At 24.9% G+C, this 17,193-nt stretch overlaps 1 protein-coding gene across 1 annotated transcript; it reads left to right on the top strand.

Moving 5' to 3' along the window:
- The first annotated feature begins 4,522 nt into the window (after positions 1-4,522).
- LOC122504911 (ATP synthase subunit beta, mitochondrial) lies at positions 4,523-15,233 on the top strand. Its single transcript, XM_043616243.1, has 6 exons — positions 4,523-4,684; positions 6,419-6,616; positions 6,959-7,222; positions 7,599-7,942; positions 11,228-11,683; positions 14,388-15,233. The coding sequence occupies exons 1-6, from the start codon at positions 4,576-4,578 to the stop codon at positions 14,559-14,561; spliced, it is 1,545 nt and encodes a 514-aa protein (XP_043472178.1). The 5' UTR covers positions 4,523-4,575; the 3' UTR covers positions 14,562-15,233.
- The last annotated feature ends 1,960 nt before the right edge of the window (positions 15,234-17,193 follow it).

Consider the following 17,193-nt stretch of genomic DNA (forward strand, 5'->3'; position numbering starts at 1 on the left):
TGATTTTAAAAATTTGATATTTTCAACATGTAACGTGGCTCTGACTTCAAATAACCATAAGTTTTCTTGTATCCAAGATATCAAGTTTCAGTTGGTACCAAAATAAAGCTTGACTCTTTCCTTAACTTTCATCTTATTACGAGTATAGGCTAGCATAAAAATTTAATAGTGTTTCTTATGATTTTAGAAATTTTGATATTTTCAACATGTAACCTGGCTCTGAATTCAAATGACCACAAGTTTTCTTGTATGTAAGATATCAAGTTCCGGTTGGTACCAAAATGAAGCTTGACTCTTTCCCAAACTTTCATCTAATTACGAGTATAGGCTAGCATAAAAATTTAATAGTGTTTTTTATGATTTTAAAAATTTGATATTTTCAACATGTAACCTGGCTTTGACTTCAAATGGCCATTAGTTTTCTTGTGTGCAAGATATCAAAGTCCGGTTGGTACCAAAATGAAGCTTGACTCTTTCCATAACTTTCATCTCATTACGAGTATAGGCTAGCATAAAAATTTAATAGTGTTTTTAATGATTTTAGAAATTTAATACTTTCAACATGTAACGTGGCTCTGACTTCAAATGGCCATAAGTTTTCTTGTGTGCAAGATATCAACTTCCGGTTGGTACCAAAATGAAGCTTGACTCTTTCTTTAACTTTCATCTCATTACGAGTATAGGCTAGGATAAAAATTTAATAGTGTTTTTTATGATTTTAGAAATTTAATACTTTCAACATGTAACGTGGCTCTGACTTCAAATGGCCATAAGTTTTCTTGTGTGCAAGATATCAACTTCCGGTTGGTACCAAAATGAAGCTTGACTCTTTCTTTAACTTTCATCTCATTACGAGTATAGGCTAGGATAAAATTTAATAGTGTTTTTAATGATTTTAGAAATTTAATACTTTCAACATGTAACGTGGCTCTGACTTCAAATGGCCATAAGTTTTCTTGTGTGCAAGATATCAACTTCCGGTTGGTACCAAAATGAAGCTTGACTCTTTCTTTAACTTTCATCTCATTACGAGTATAGGCTAGCATAAAAATTTAATAGTGTTTTTTATGATTTTAAAAATTTGATACTTTCAACATGTAACGTGGCTCTGACTTCAAATGGCCATTAGTTTTCTTGTGTGCAAGATATCAAGTTCCGGTTGGTACCAAAATGAAGCTTGACTCTTTCCCGAACTTTTATCTAATTACGAGTATAGGCTAGCATAATAATATAGTGTTTTTTATGATTTTAAAAATTTGATATTTTCAACATGTAACGTGGCTCTGACTTCAAATGGCCATAAGTTTTCTTGTGTGCAAGATATCAACTTCCGGTTGGTACCAAAATGAAGCTTGACTCTTTCTTTAACTTTCATCTCATTACGAGTATAGGCTAGGATAAAAATTTAATAGTGTTTTTTATGATTTTAGAAATTTAATACTTTCAACATGTAACGTGGCTCTGACTTCAAATGGCCATAAGTTTTCTTGTGTGCAAGATATCAACTTCCGGTTGGTACCAAAATGAAGCTTGACTCTTTCTTTAACTTTCATCTCATTACGAGTATAGGCTAGCATAAAAATTTAATAGTGTTTTTTATGATTTTAAAAATTTGATATTTTCAACATGTAACCTGGCTTTGACTTCAAATGGCCATAAGTTTTCTTGTGTGCAAGATATCAACTTCCGGTTGGTACCAAAATGAAGCTTGACTCTTTCTTTAACTTTCATCTCATTACGAGTATAGGCTAGGATAAAAATTTAATAGTGTTTTTTATGATTTTAGAAATTTAATACTTTCAACATGTAACGTGGCTCTGACTTCAAATGGCCATAAGTTTTCTTGTGTGCAAGATATCAACTTCCGGATGGTACCAAAATGAAGCTTGACTCTTTCTTTAACTTTCATCTCATTACGAGTATAGGCTAGCATAAAAATTTAATAGTGTTTTTTATGATTTTAAAAATTTGATACTTTCAACATGTAACGTGGCTCTGACTTCAAATGGCCATTAGTTTTCTTGTGTGCAAGATATCAAGTTCCGGTTGGTACCAAAATGAAGCTTGACTCTTTCCCGAACTTTTATCTAATTACGAGTATAGGCTAGCATAATAATATAGTGTTTTTTATGATTTTAAAAATTTGATATTTTCAACATGTAACGTGGCTCTGACTTCAAATGGCCATAAGTTTTCTTGTGTGCAAGATATCAACTTCCGGTTGGTACCAAAATGAAGCTTGACTCTTTCTTTAACTTTCATCTCATTACGAGTATAGGCTAGGATAAAAATTTAATAGTGTTTTTTATGATTTTAGAAATTTAATACTTTCAACATGTAACGTGGCTCTGACTTCAAATGGCCATAAGTTTTCTTGTGTGCAAGATATCAACTTCCGGTTGGTACCAAAATGAAGCTTGACTCTTTCTTTAACTTTCATCTCATTACGAGTATAGGCTAGCATAAAAATTTAATAGTGTTTTTTATGATTTTAAAAATTTGATATTTTCAACATGTAACCTGGCTTTGACTTCAAATGGCCATAAGTTTTCTTGTGTGCAAGATATCAACTTCCGGTTGGTACCAAAATGAAGCTTGACTCTTTCCATAACTTTCATCTCATTACGAGTATAGGCTAGCATAAAAATTTAATAGTGTTTTTAATGATTTTAGAAATTTAATACTTTCAACATGTAACGTGGCTCTGACTTCAAATGGCCATAAGTTTTCTTGTGTGCAAGATATCAACTTCCGGTTGGTACCAAAATGAAGCTTGACTCTTTCTTTAACTTTCATCTCATTACGAGTATAGGCTAGCATAAAAATTTAATAGTGTTTTTAATGATTTTAGAAATTTAATACTTTCAACATGTAACGTGGCTCTGACTTCAAATGGCCATAAGTTTTCTTGTGTGCAAGATATCAACTTCCAGTTGGTACCAAAATGAAGCTTGACTCTTTCTTTAACTTTCATCTCATTACGAGTATAGCCTAGGATAAAAATTTGAGAATGTTTTTTATGATTTTAGAAATTTATTACTTTCAACATGTAACGTGGCTCTGACTTCAAATGGCTATAAGTTTTCTTGTGTGCAAGATATCAACTTCCGGTTGGTACCAAAATGAAGCTTGACTCTTTCTTTAACTTTCATCTCATTACGAGTATAGCCTAGGATCAAGATTTGAGAATGTTTTTGATGATTATAGCTATTAGAGTGTTTCGTCACTAAATCTTGATTTTCATTAAAATGACTATGACTTTTCTTGCATTCAAGATATGATTCTCTGGTTGGACCCAAACTGAAGCTTGATTCTTTCCCTAACTTTTGTCTCATTATGAGTATAGACTGGGATAAAAATTTGAGATTTTGAAAAAAATTCCTTAAAAAAATTTAATCATTTTCGAAAATTCAAATGCAAATCTTCGGAAAAATTTAATTATTTATATAAATTTTAAAATTCTTGCCACGAATTTAATTATTTTTCAATAAATTATGTTAATTAGCTTTGTTAATTAATATAATTAATTATTATATTTGTTGTCATTATCATTTTATTTCATATAAGCTTTTCCTTTATCAAGACGAGAAAAAAAATTTCGTCCAATCAATAATCGACGAATTAATAATAAATCAACTAGGTTTGGAAACATTGTGTCTAATATGATAGATTTCCATGTGAATCAAAGCATTCGGCGTATATTTACTTTTTTCTTTTGTTTTCCGTCTTTTTCTAGTGAGAAATATATATTAAAATAAAAAAACCATCGAAAGAAATGCGAAACAAAAATTTTTCGCTTTATTATTCATAACCCATAAGTATAGTCTCTTTTTTAATTCCCTAATTTTGCTTATAACATCTACCGGTCTACTTGAATATTTAAATAGTTTTTTTCGTATTTCTGGCTTCGTATTAATCGTAGTAATCGATGCATATTCACTTTAACTTTACTCACACTTGTTAAATTAATTTTCTTTATACAAATTACAGTTTAATCCTTTAACTTCGATGACGAAGATTTAACGGCCAAAAATCTTCGTCATCCGCAGTTAAGTGGTTAATAGATTAATGAAAACTATAATTTTATTTATAGCTTTTTTTTTAATCTAAACATTTCACGCTATTCACTTACCATAATGATGATTTTTAGGTTATCATCGAGATTTAAAAACAGGAGTGAGTAGGGTAAGGTTAGGAATATTCTAAGTAGTCTAAAGCCTAGTCCACAGTCAATAATGTTTCAAGCGCAAAATTATCTTTCCAATGGAAATATTTAATATTTTCTCATATTTTCCACTCATTAAAATGCTTTTTCTCTTGAAATTCCTCCAACACCTTTAAATTCACCCCCAATAATTAAATTTTTAATAGGAAAAAAACATTTTTCCTTACGAAAAATTGAAACATCGAGAACCACCTTCCCAACCCTGAGAATTCGCCCTCTATCGGAAACTGCCACCAAATTCAAAGACCAATACCGATCATGCGCAAGAACTTGGCGCGTGCGCAAACTATTTTCTCGCCTGGAGAACGTGGAACAGTTTTCTGCTTCTGCTGCTCTTCACTCGATCGACCATGTTGTTGAGTGCCGTGACAAAAGCAGCCGCTGGGGCATTAAGGGCCGTGAAACCTGGCCTTTTACAAAATGAAGTCGCCAAAGTATCAGCATCATTATCCGTAAACAGTGAGTACAAGAAATAAAATTGTCAACTTCCCCGAGAAACTTCCACCCAAAAAGAACCTTGTACAGAAAAAAAATGTCGGACCCAGAGCCGCCGCACTTGCCGCAGCCCCACTTTTTTCCCCTCTCAGTTAAAGAATCATAAAAAAAAAGAAATAGAAAAACGTCAAAATTCTGCCTAAAGGTAGAAACGATTGATTGTCATTTATTTCGGATTCAAAGCATGTGGACAATAATCGTTAATAAAAAATTCTGTCAAGTATTAACACTCAGTGATAAGATTATATAATATTCGGGGATTGGAATAGAAACAAAAAATGGCGGCTTTCAGGTCAATTGGCACTTGTTTTTTCTTTATTTTTACATAATAATGTAAATGGGGGAAAAAAATTTATCTTGAAAAAAAGTGGGTCATTTTTTAAAAACTATTTTTGGGTTTTTTTCCATTTTGAAAAATTTTGTATTTCTTTTTTTTTTTGTCTGTTTTGTTAGACATCGTTTCTGTATTATTTTTCCGCTACTTGTATTTTGTAATAAAATTCTTTATTTCTTGAATGAAACATTCCTTGCAGTTAATTTTTTAATTTATTGTGATGTTACCAGTGTTGGGAATTTTGGGTCGAGTGACTATTTTATTTGGTTATGTAACTCGTTGTTCTGTTAGTTCAGTCGATTCCGTCATGTGTTTTTTCGTTTTATAACAATTTTTGCAATGATTTTCAAAAGCAAATTTTGTTCTTTTATTTATATTTTCCCTTTTTTTTCTCAGTTACATAAGGGTTAATTTTTCATTTTCATATTTTCTGGAAATTTTCTTATAAATAATAAAATTCTTTTTAGAGCAATTCAATTATTTTCGAAAATTTCAATTTAAATTCAATTATTTTCAATTTTGATGAAATTATTTTAATAAAAAATTCAATTTTTTCCAATTTTATGATAAAATTGTTTGCAAAAATTCAATTATTTTCATAAATAATATAATGTTTCGAAGGAATTCAATTATTTTCAATACAATTTTAATAAAGTTTCTAGGAAAAAATTCAATTATATTCAAGATAATTCTAATACAAATTTTCTAAACAATTCAATTGTTCTCAAAAGTTTTGAATAAAATTCTTTGTAAATTTCAATTATTTTCAAAAAATTTACATTATTTTTACGAAATTTAATAAAATTCTTCAAAAAAAAAAATGTAATTATTTACAAAAACTCTAATAAAATTGTTTAAAAGAATTTAATTTTCTATGAATAATTTTAATACATATAATTTAATTGGAATATTATTAATTACAATTAGATAATAATAAACACGATTATTTTAAAAACTTTAAAGAAATTCTTCATAAAATTCAATTACTTTCAAAATTTTCAGTAGAAATTATTTAAAAAAAAATTCCACTATTTTCAAGAAAATTGAAATAAATTTTTCAAATCAATTCAATTATTTTCAAGAATTTTAATAAAAATCTTGACTAGAATTAAATTATTTTCAATTCAATTTTAATTACATTTAAAACATTATTAAAAAGTTGGGAAACAAAAAAAGCAAACAGCAACTATTTTTAAACTGTGAATTAATAATTTTAATTATTAATCGTAATAATTAAAATTATTGAAATTAATAATTAAAAATATGAAAATTTTTTTTAATTAATAACGTAAATTATTAATTATTAATTTTAAGAAAAATTCACATTTATTTCTGAATTAAAATTTCTTTTTTTGAATTTACAGGTCGCAACTATGCAAAGGAAGTGAAAGGCGGTAAGGGTCGCGTCGTCGCCGTCATCGGTGCTGTCGTCGACGTACAATTCGACGATGAACTTCCCCCCATCCTCAATGCCCTCGAGGTACCAAATCGAACCCCGAGGTTAGTCCTCGAAGTCGCTCAGCACTTGGGAGAAAACACAGTGCGCACCATTGCCATGGACGGTAAAGTATTCAGAGTTCAATAAAATTAAAATTTTACAAACCTTCGTTCGATAAATTTTGACGAGATTCATTTTCGAAAATAAATCGAAAAGAAAATCGAAAATAGACTCGAAAAAGATATTTTTTTTTTCCAAAAGAAATATCTTTCTCGAATCTATTTTCAAAAAATATTTTTCTTTCGAAAAAGTAATTTTTTGTCAAAAAATATCTTTTTCGACTATTTTTGTAAAATATTTTTCTACTATTTTCAAAAAATATTTTTCTTTCGAAAAAGTAATTTTTTGTCAAAAAATATTTTGTATTTATAAATGTTTTTGATTTAAATTTCGAATTTGGAAACAGGTACCGAGGGTTTGGTGCGAGGACAGGTCGTAACCGACTCCGGTTTTCCAATTAGGATTCCAGTTGGTGCCGAGACATTGGGCCGCATCATCAACGTGATTGGTGAGCCAATTGACGAGCGCGGTCCCGTGCCAACCGACAAACTCGCCGCAATTCACGCCGACGCGCCAGAATTCGTCGAGATGTCCGTCGAACAGGAGATTCTCGTCACGGGAATCAAGGTCGTCGATCTCCTCGCTCCCTACGTCAAGGGAGGAAAAATTGGTAAAAAAAAACCGAAGCCTTTTTTTTATAAAAACGTAGTTTTTATTTTAAAAAAAACTATGTTTTTATAAAAACGCAGTTTTTATAAAAAAAACTATTTTTATAAAATAAACTACGTATTTTTTACATAGATAGTTTTTTTTTATAAAAACTAAGTTTTTATAAAAAAACTATGTTTATAAAAACTACGTTTTTATAAAAAATACGTTTATAAAAACTACGTTTTTATAAAAAATACGTTTATAAAAACTACGTTTTTATAAAAAAAATACGTTTTTATGAACATATTTTATTTTTATAAAAACTACGTTTTTATTAAAAAAAAAAAAACTTCGTTTATTTATTAGGTAATTAATTTCGTTAACGAATTTCACAGGTTTGTTCGGAGGTGCCGGAGTAGGAAAAACCGTATTAATTATGGAATTGATCAACAACGTCGCCAAGGCCCATGGTGGTTACTCGGTGTTCGCCGGCGTGGGAGAACGCACCCGCGAGGGTAACGATCTCTACCAGGAGATGATCGAGTCCGGCGTCATTTCGCTCAAGGACAAGACATCCAAGGTGTCCCTCGTGTACGGACAAATGAACGAGCCACCCGGCGCACGTGCCCGTGTCGCCCTGACCGGTCTCACCGTCGCCGAGTACTTCCGTGATCAGGAGGGACAGGATGTGTTGCTCTTCATTGACAACATTTTCAGATTCACCCAGGCCGGTTCCGAGGTGCGAATAATCTTCAAATTCACTTTCGGAAAAACTTTCTTCTTTGGATTAAATTCCTTCTTTTTCTTCTTTTTTTTCTACTTCTTCATCTTCTTCTATTTTATGGCTTCGTTTGGATTTGATTCAGAGCAAAAAATTTTAATATTTAAAATTCTTCTGAAATTAGTTAAATTTTTTAATATATACATTTAATTAATTATTAAAAATAATGAATTTATAGAAGAATTTCAGTTTAAAAAAACACTAAAAAAATTGAATTTCGAAGAAGTTACGAATAATTCGAGAAATTCAATTATTTTCAAAATTAATGAAATTCTTTGCAAAAATTCAATTATGTTAAAATGTTTATAAAAATTCTAGTCAAATTTTCAATTATCAATATAAATAATAAACTTCTTCTCCGAAAAATTCAATTCTTTTAAAAAATTATAATAAAATTCTTGGCAAAAATTCAATAATTTTCCAAAATTTCAATTATTTTCAAGAATTTTCCTCAAAAAGTTAACGTTTTTCAATATTTAATATTTTGATAAAATTTTCCAAAAGAATTTAATTTTTTTAAAAGAAAATTTTAATGAAATTCTACGCAAACATTCAATTATTTTCATGAATAATAAAAATTTCACTAGAATTCAATTTACAAATTTTTTCGCAACAATTCAATTATTTTGATAAATAACATTTTTTACAGCGATTCAATTATTTTCAAAAATAATAAAATTCTTTTTATAAATTCAATTATTTTCCTAAATATTAAAACTCATCGCAGAGTTTCAATTATTTTTAATACAATTTTAATCGAATTTTTTGAAAAATGTCATTATTCTGTAAAAAATTTTATTTAAATTCATCAAAAGAATTCAATTATTTAAAAATTGGTTGATAAAATTCTTTATGAGAATTGAATTTAAAGAAACATTCAATTATTCAATAAATTATATATGTTTGTATTTAAATAATTGAATTTTCGTAGAATTTTCTAATAAAAATTGATTTAAAAATGAATTTCAATTAAAATTTTAGATAATAATTGAATATTAAAAGTATTATTGTGTGAATTTTCAGAAATAATTGGATTTTGAAAAGCTTTTAAATTCAAATCTTGGGAAAATGTTAATTTTTCATAATTTTAATTATTAATTTTTAAAAATATTTTGAATTCAATTCTGTAGAAATTAGTTACATTTTTTTTTAATTTATATTTAATTATTTCAAAAAGTTTAACGCAATTCTTCGAAAAAATTCAATTATCTCGATAAATATCAAAATTCTTTACAAAATTCAATTATTTTCATAAATAACAATATTCACCTCAAGAATTCGATTATGTTTTTAATAATCAAATTCATCGCAGAAATTCAATTATTTTTGAAAAATTTTTTTAAAAGTATTATCAAGATTTCAATTATCTTTACAAATAGCAAAATTCTTCTCAAAAAGTTAATTATTTTCAAAAAATTTATTACAATTCTCGACAATTATCTTAATAAATATCAAAATTCTTACCAGAAATTCAATAATTCTCTAAAAAAAAAAAAATAATATTCATCACAAGAATTCAACTATTTTCAAAAATAACAACATTCTTGGCCAAAATTCAATCATTTTCAAAAAAGTCAATAATATTCTTGGCAAAATTTCAATTATTTTAAAAAAAAATTTTCAATTATATGATTTTCAATATTTAATATTTTAATAAAATTTCCCTAACGATTTCAATTATTTAAAAAAAAAAATTGATAAAATTTTACGCAAACTTTTAATTATTTTCATAAATAATAAAAATTTCACAGGAATTCAATTATTTAAATTTGAATTCTTTTTAATTCAATTTCAATTTAATTCCTCGAAAAATGACATTATTCTTTAAAAAAATTCACTAAAATTCGTCAAAAGAATTCAATTATTTCAAAAAATTTTCTTAAAATTCTTTATAATAATTCAAATTTTTTGCAACGAATTTTATTAAATTTTTTTTAAATAATTGAATTTTGGAGAAGAATTTTATTATTTATAAAGATAATTGAAATTTTTACGAAAATTTTCTTTCAAATTTTTTATCATAATTGAATTTTTGATGAGAATTACACTTTATAATAATTCAATTTTTAGAAATAATTGCATTATTGCGAGAATTTTGAGAAATAATTGAATTTTGAAAATGTTTCAAATTAGAATCTTTGGAAAATCTGAATTTTTCATAATTTTCAATTCAATTCAATTTTAATAAAATTTCCCCCAAAAAAATTAATTTTTTTCATATACATTTTCTAAACGATTTAAATATTTTCATAAACCATAAAATTCTTTTGGAAAAATTCAATTATTTTCAAATTTTAATACAATTTCAATTACATTTTACGAAAGAATTCAATTATTTGCAATATTTTATAAAATTCTTCGCAATAATTCAATTATTTTCAAAAATAATCAAAGTTTTTTCAAAATTTCAATTATTTTTAATGCAATTATAATATTTCTCGAAAAATGTAATCATTCTTGAAAAATTTATTAAAATTCGATTTTTTTTTTGTTGAAATTATTTAAAGTTTTTATTTTCTAATATATATGTACATATATGTACATATTTAATTGAAGAATTTCTTAATAATTGAAATTTCACATAAAATTGAATTGTAACAATTAGATTAGAAAATTTTTAAAAAGTACTTTTTTGGAAATAAATTAAAAATAATTGATTTAAAAATGCATTTTAGTTGGAAATTCTAGAAAATAATAATTGAATTGAAATGGTGAGAAAAATTTTGAGGAAGTTACAGTAACAATATTCTTATAATATAAAATAATTATTTTATTACGCGGTCATTTTTAATTTATTAGAAAACAAGAAGAAATAGATAACTCAGAGTCGAAGACTCGGAGTCATCGATTTCTTCTTGTTTTCTAATAATATTCTTACAAGCTGTTGAATTTCAAAAAGGTTTGAATTTGAAGCTTTTGAAGAATTTTAATTTCTATGGAAAAATCATAATTAAATATTTATTTAAAAAAAGTATTTAATAATTTTTAGAGTGAATCAGAATATTCTTTAGGGGCAGAGAAAAAATCCAATAGTTTTGTCTGGAAATCAATGAAAAATAAAATTAAATATTTGTGGGAATCCTATTTAAAAATCATTCCTGGATCAATTTACTTTTTTTCAAAGAAAATTTACTTTTCTTCAAAACGAAGAAGAAAAAGATAAAGAAGAAGAAGAAGAAGAAGAAGAATTAAAAAAGTTAAAAAGGTGTAGAAAATATTGTTAAAAAGTGAATTCGATTACAGGTATCGGCTCTGTTGGGACGTATCCCATCCGCCGTCGGTTACCAGCCGACCCTGGCCACTGACATGGGTACCATGCAGGAGAGAATCACGACCACCACGAAGGGCTCAATCACCTCTGTCCAGGCCATTTACGTGCCAGCCGACGACTTGACTGATCCCGCTCCGGCGACGACCTTCGCCCATTTGGACGCCACCACTGTGTTGTCGCGTGCCATCGCCGAATTGGGTATCTACCCCGCCGTCGATCCCCTCGACTCCACATCGCGTATCATGGACCCCAACATCATTGGAGCCGAGCACTACAACATTGCTCGCGGCGTACAGAAAATCCTCCAAGACTACAAATCACTTCAGGACATTATCGCCATCCTCGGTATGGACGAGTTGTCCGAGGAAGACAAATTGACCGTCTCACGCGCAAGGAAAATCCAAAGGTTCCTTTCTCAGCCATTCCAGGTAATTATCAATTTTTTTCTGTTCTTTCTACTTTCTTTACGAAATGCTACCATTTGGCTACTTTTTTCGATTTCAGCCACAAGAAGCTATTTGTTTTTTTTTTTGTATTTTTTTTTTTGAGAATTTCCACTACTTTAAATTTGCTAATACTGGAAATCAGAAAACTATTCTCAAAAATTAGAGTCTCAAATTCTTTAAAACGATTCAATTATTTTCAAAAAATATTCCAAATTCCATTTTCAAAATCTAGTATTTTCATCAAATTTCGCAAAAGAATTCAATTATTTAAAAAAAAAAAAAATTCATCAAAAATTCAAATATTTTCATAAATAATAAAATTTTCACAGGAATTCAATTAATTTAAAATAGCAATTTAAAAAAAAAAAAATTCGAAAAAATGAAATTAATCAATTATTTAGCAAAATTTTTATACAATTCTACATAATAATTCAATTACTTTCAATAATAATAACATTTTTCATGGAAATTCAATTTAAAAAAAAAAAATGTTTGAAAAAATTCTAAGCGAGAATTCAATTATTTTCATAAATAATAAAACTCATCGAAAAATTTCAATTATTTTTAATACTATTTTAAATTAATGAATCGAAAAATTCAATTATTTTCACAAATAAAGTTTTCCACAGGAATTCAATTATTTAAAATAAAATTTTCACGATATTTATTATATTTCGAAAAAAAATTAATTATTTAAAACGATGTTTATAAAATTCTTACAAAGAATTCAATTATTTTCAAAAATAACAAAATTTTTCACAGAAATTCAATTCTTTTTAAATATTTTAATAAAATTCTCAGCAATTATTGAATTTTTTTCATGAATAATAAAATTTAAAGGCGGGAATTCAATTATTTTTAATACAATTTTACAGGGATTAATGAAAAAAATGTAATTATTCTTAAAAATTTAATTTCAATTCATCGAAAAAATCAATTATTCAAAAAAAAAAAATGTTTCTTTTTAAATTCTTTGGAAAAATTCAATTAATTACAAAAATATTAGAATTCTTCACAGGAATTTAATTATTTAGAAATATTTTAATAAAATTCTTCTCAAGAATTCAATTATTTTGAATACAATTTTAATTAATTTTTTTTAAAATAATGAAATTACTTGAAACAATTCAATTATTTTTTAAAAATTGAATTAAAATCCTTCAAAAGAATTCAATTATTTGCAAAAATTGAAATATTTTCATAGTTTTTCTCGAAAAAATTCAATTACTTTCAAAAATAATAAAATTCTTTGAGGATTTCAATTATTTTCATAAATAATAAAAAAAAAAATCTTCGCATAAATTCAATTATTTTTAATATAATTGTAAGAAAAATTTCTCGAAAGAATTCAATTATTGTATTAAATAATAAAACTTTTCAAGAAAATTCAATTATTTTTAAATTCTTAATAAAATTCTTCTCAATTCAATTATTTTTTTGTAAATAATAAAATTACTTGAAACAATTCAATTAGTTTTAAAAATTTAATTAAAATAAAAATTAATTAATTAATTATTTTAATTCTTCAAAAGAATTAAATTATTTTCATAATTTGTCTCGAAAAAATTCAATTATTGACAAATTTTTTTTATAAATTTTTTTCGCAATAATTCAATTATTTTCATAAATTGTAAAATTCTTTGTACAAATTCAATTATTTTCAAACAATTAAATAAAATTCTTGTTAATAGTTCAATTATGAACAAAAAGTTGAATATTAAAATAAAATAATTGAATTATTGCGAAGAATGTTATTAAAATTTTTTTAAATACCAGAATTGAATTTCCATAAAAATTTTATAAAAAATTGTAATTGAAAATTATAAATCAGTGTATTCTTACAATGAATTTTATTAATATTTTTGAAAAAATTGAATTATTTGAAATTGTATGAAAAATAATCGAAATCTTGCAATGAGTTTTATTTATTTATAAAAAAATAATTGAATTCTTACGAACAATTTATTAAAATTCACGAGAATAATTGAATTAATCAAAAGAATTCAATCATTTTCAAAAATATTGAAATTCTTCGTAGAATTTCAATTATTTTTAATAAAATTTTAATCGAATTTTTAAAAAAAATTAATTATTCTTAAAAATTTTCATTAAATTTCGTCAAAAGAATTTAATTATTTAAAAATTTGTTCTTAAAATTCTTTATAATAATTCAAATTTTATTAAAATTTTTAGAAAATAATTGAATTTCGGAGAAGAAGTTTATTATTTATAATGATAATTGAGAATTTTTTTTAGAAATAATTGAATTTTGAAAAGGTTTCAAATTAAAATTTTTTAAAATCTAAATTTATCATAGTTTTAACTAACAATTCTTGGGAATTAATTTTTTTATAAAAGTTAACTTGAATTTTTTTTCGAAAAAGTTAAATTGAATTTTTTTGAAATTATCTGAATTTCTTTGTTTTCTAATTTATATTTAATTGAAGATTTTCCAAATAATCGAAATTTTTGGTAAAATTGAATTTTAAAGAAATCAGAATTTGAAAATTCTCAAAAAGAACTTTATCGAAAAATTATTAAAAATAGTTGCTTTAAAGAAGAATTTTAGTTTTAAATTCTAGAAAATAATAAATGAAGTGAAAAGAAGAAAATAATTTTGAAAAAAAATCGATTTTTGTCTCCACGACGATTAAAATAAACCTTTTTTCTTTTTTTTCCCCTTCAGGTCGCTGAAGTGTTCACAGGCCACGCCGGCAAGCTAGTACCACTTCAAGAAACAATCAAGGGATTCCAAAAGATCCTGGGAGGTGAACTCGACCACCTTCCCGAAGTTGCTTTCTACATGGTCGGACCTATCGAAGAGGTCTCACAAAAAGCAGAAACGCTCGCCAAGCAGTAAAGAAATTTTCAACAAAAAAAAAAAGAAGAAATCAACCTCGATCTTAAGTTCTATTTTCGTTTTTTTTTCTTATGAAAAAATAGCGTTGCATCAACTTTTCATTAAGCAGATTATTAAAGTCTTCATCTAATTCAATAAAAATATATATTAAAGAAAAAAGAAAGAAAGATAGAAAAAAAAGAGAAAACCGTGGACGAATCGGTTTTTTTTCCAGTAAAAAATTTTAAAAGACAAAAAAAGCAGCAAACACGACACAACGATTAATAAAAAAGCAACAGAGAAGAATTCTTTTTTTCTTGATCATTGCGTCGAATTTTTAGAAGAGCACCGAGGTGAAAAATAAGATTCTCGCCAAGAACAATGGAGATGAAAATAAGAGGGATTTCTTTTGACAATTTTTCTTTTTTAACTGAGTTATTCAATGGGGAAAAAAGAGAAAAAAGAGAAAAAAGAGAGAAAAAGAGAGAAAGAGAGAGAAAGAAAGAAAGAGAGAAAATTTAAAAATTGACAGAAGAAATCGATTTTATGCCAAACTGTTTTTTGTCTCAACAGTTTCAAAGTTCTGGCTCAAATATCGCGTAATTCAATGAACGATGTTATTTTTGGGCAATACTGCGAGGCGATGTTATGTATTAGAAAAAAAGTAATAAAAATTTGCTAAAAAAAAAAAAATTGTGTTTATTTATCTCTTTTCTACTTCTCGTCTAATAAAATCTACTATTTACTACTTTTTTTACGATTTTATCGGCGTATTTTTATTTACTTTAATTTCCATTTAAACGAATTTATATAAAACGAAATTTTTTCATAATAGTAAAAATTTTATTTGACAGAATTTCTATTACGTCGAATTTTAATTTATCAAATTTTCATTTGATAGAATTTTTATTGAACAGAATTGTCATTTAGACGAATTTTTAATAGACAAAAAAAATATTACGCAGAGAATTCTTTTTTAGTCGAATTTCGACTTCTCCGAAATATTATTTAAATAATTGAATTCTCCTAGTTGAATTTCGATAAGAATTAATTTTAAAAACTAATTTTAGTTAAAATTTTGGGAAATAATTTATTATTAGAAGCAGATCTCGGTTCATCGACTTCAAGGCAAAGAAAATAAAATGAAAAAAGTTCATTCTATTCATCAGCGTTGTCACAAAAGTTTCTTATATTGTATTTTTCTAATCTTTCACTGATTTCGAAATTAAAATACCTATTAAAATATAATTTCTAGAATAAATAATAAACTTGAATAATTTTGTTAAATAAATATTTAAATACTTATTTATTTCGTCACAGAAATTAAATTTTTTCTTAACTTCAATTTTTTTAAAAAAAACTTTAATTTATTTATTTTACTTTTTTTTGAAGAAAATTGCATTTTAATAAATTATGATCAAAAAAAATTCTAAGAATTAGTTAAAATCAAATTTAATGTAATTTTTCAGAAATAATTGAATTTCTTAAAAGAATATTTCAACGATGCAAGTCGAATCAATTTTTTGAATAATTTTAATAAAAAATTTTGAAAATAATTGTTTTCTACAAAAAATTGTTAATAATTCTAAAAAAATTTGATTTTTTGCAAAATTTTAATTTACTTTTCTTGAAAAAAATTGAATTTTAAGAAATTTTGATCAAAAAAATTTTAAAAATTAGTTAAAAACTAATTAAATGTAATTTTTCAAAGATAAATGAATTTCTCAAAAAAATTATTTTATTAAATAAAATTTCAGTTTCCTTTTTTTGAAGAAACATAATTGAATTTTCGTTAAATAAAAATTGAATTTAATTAAAAAAACAATTGGAATTTATAAAATTGAAAAAAAAGAATTCTAATAATTACGATTTTAAAAAATATTTTAATATATTTCTTTAAAGATAATTTTCATTTGAAGATTTTTTTAAAATTAAAATTATTAAGAATTCAGTTATTTTTAAAATTTTCTATAAAAAATTTTCAAAATTTTTATTTTTTTAAAACTTTTAATATAATAGGTACTTTGAAAAAATCAATTATTATTTTCAATAGAATTTGACAAAATTTTAATTATTTTAAAATTTTTTAATTATATATTATTAAAAAATTTAATTATCTTACAAAAATTATTCAAAAACATATTTTTTGTAAATATGTTGACTATATTTATTTTTCCTTTTGTAAATTTTTAATCCCTGTAAAAGTATACTAATAATTAAAATATTTATTTGAAAATTATATTATTTTTCTAAAATATTATTAAAGTTTTTAATTTATTTAAAAATTCCAAAAAATAATATTTTCTGAAAAAATTGTAGTTGTAATTTTTAGAAATAGATGAAATTTTCAAAGAATTTACATTGAAATAATATTAAAAATTTTAATTCCTGTGGAAAAATATTTAACAATTATTTAAATATTTACTTTGGAAAATTATTTAGTTTTTTTTTGAAAATGTTTAATTAAATATTAAAATGTTTTCAGAAATAATTGAATTTCTTAAAAGAATATTTTTAATTTTATTTTTTTATTTTTTTTTAATATATATTTTTTTTCTAATGTTTAATTGTTTGAAGATAATTGCATTCGCGAAGATAATTTAAAAAAATCGAAACAATCGTAAATTTTCTCAAATTTAATTTTTGTGTATTA

Source organism: Leptopilina heterotoma, unplaced genomic scaffold (genome assembly GCF_015476425.1).
Source record: "Leptopilina heterotoma isolate Lh14 unplaced genomic scaffold, ASM1547642v1 Lhet_325, whole genome shotgun sequence".
In the NCBI taxonomy this organism is placed as follows: Eukaryota; Metazoa; Arthropoda; class Insecta; order Hymenoptera; family Figitidae; genus Leptopilina; species Leptopilina heterotoma.

Excerpts from the sequence above, each read along its gene's own strand:
- LOC122504911 (XM_043616243.1), top strand. The coding sequence starts at position 4,576 with ATGTTGTTGAGTGCCGTGACAAAAGCAGCCGCTGGGGCATTAAGGGCC. Across the intron at positions 7,223-7,598 it reads CGTCAAGGGAGGAAAAATTG|GTTTGTTCGGAGGTGCCGGA; the intron begins GTAAAAAAAAAC and ends CGAATTTCACAG. Across the intron at positions 11,684-14,387 it reads TCCTTTCTCAGCCATTCCAG|GTCGCTGAAGTGTTCACAGG; the intron begins GTAATTATCAAT and ends TTTCCCCTTCAG.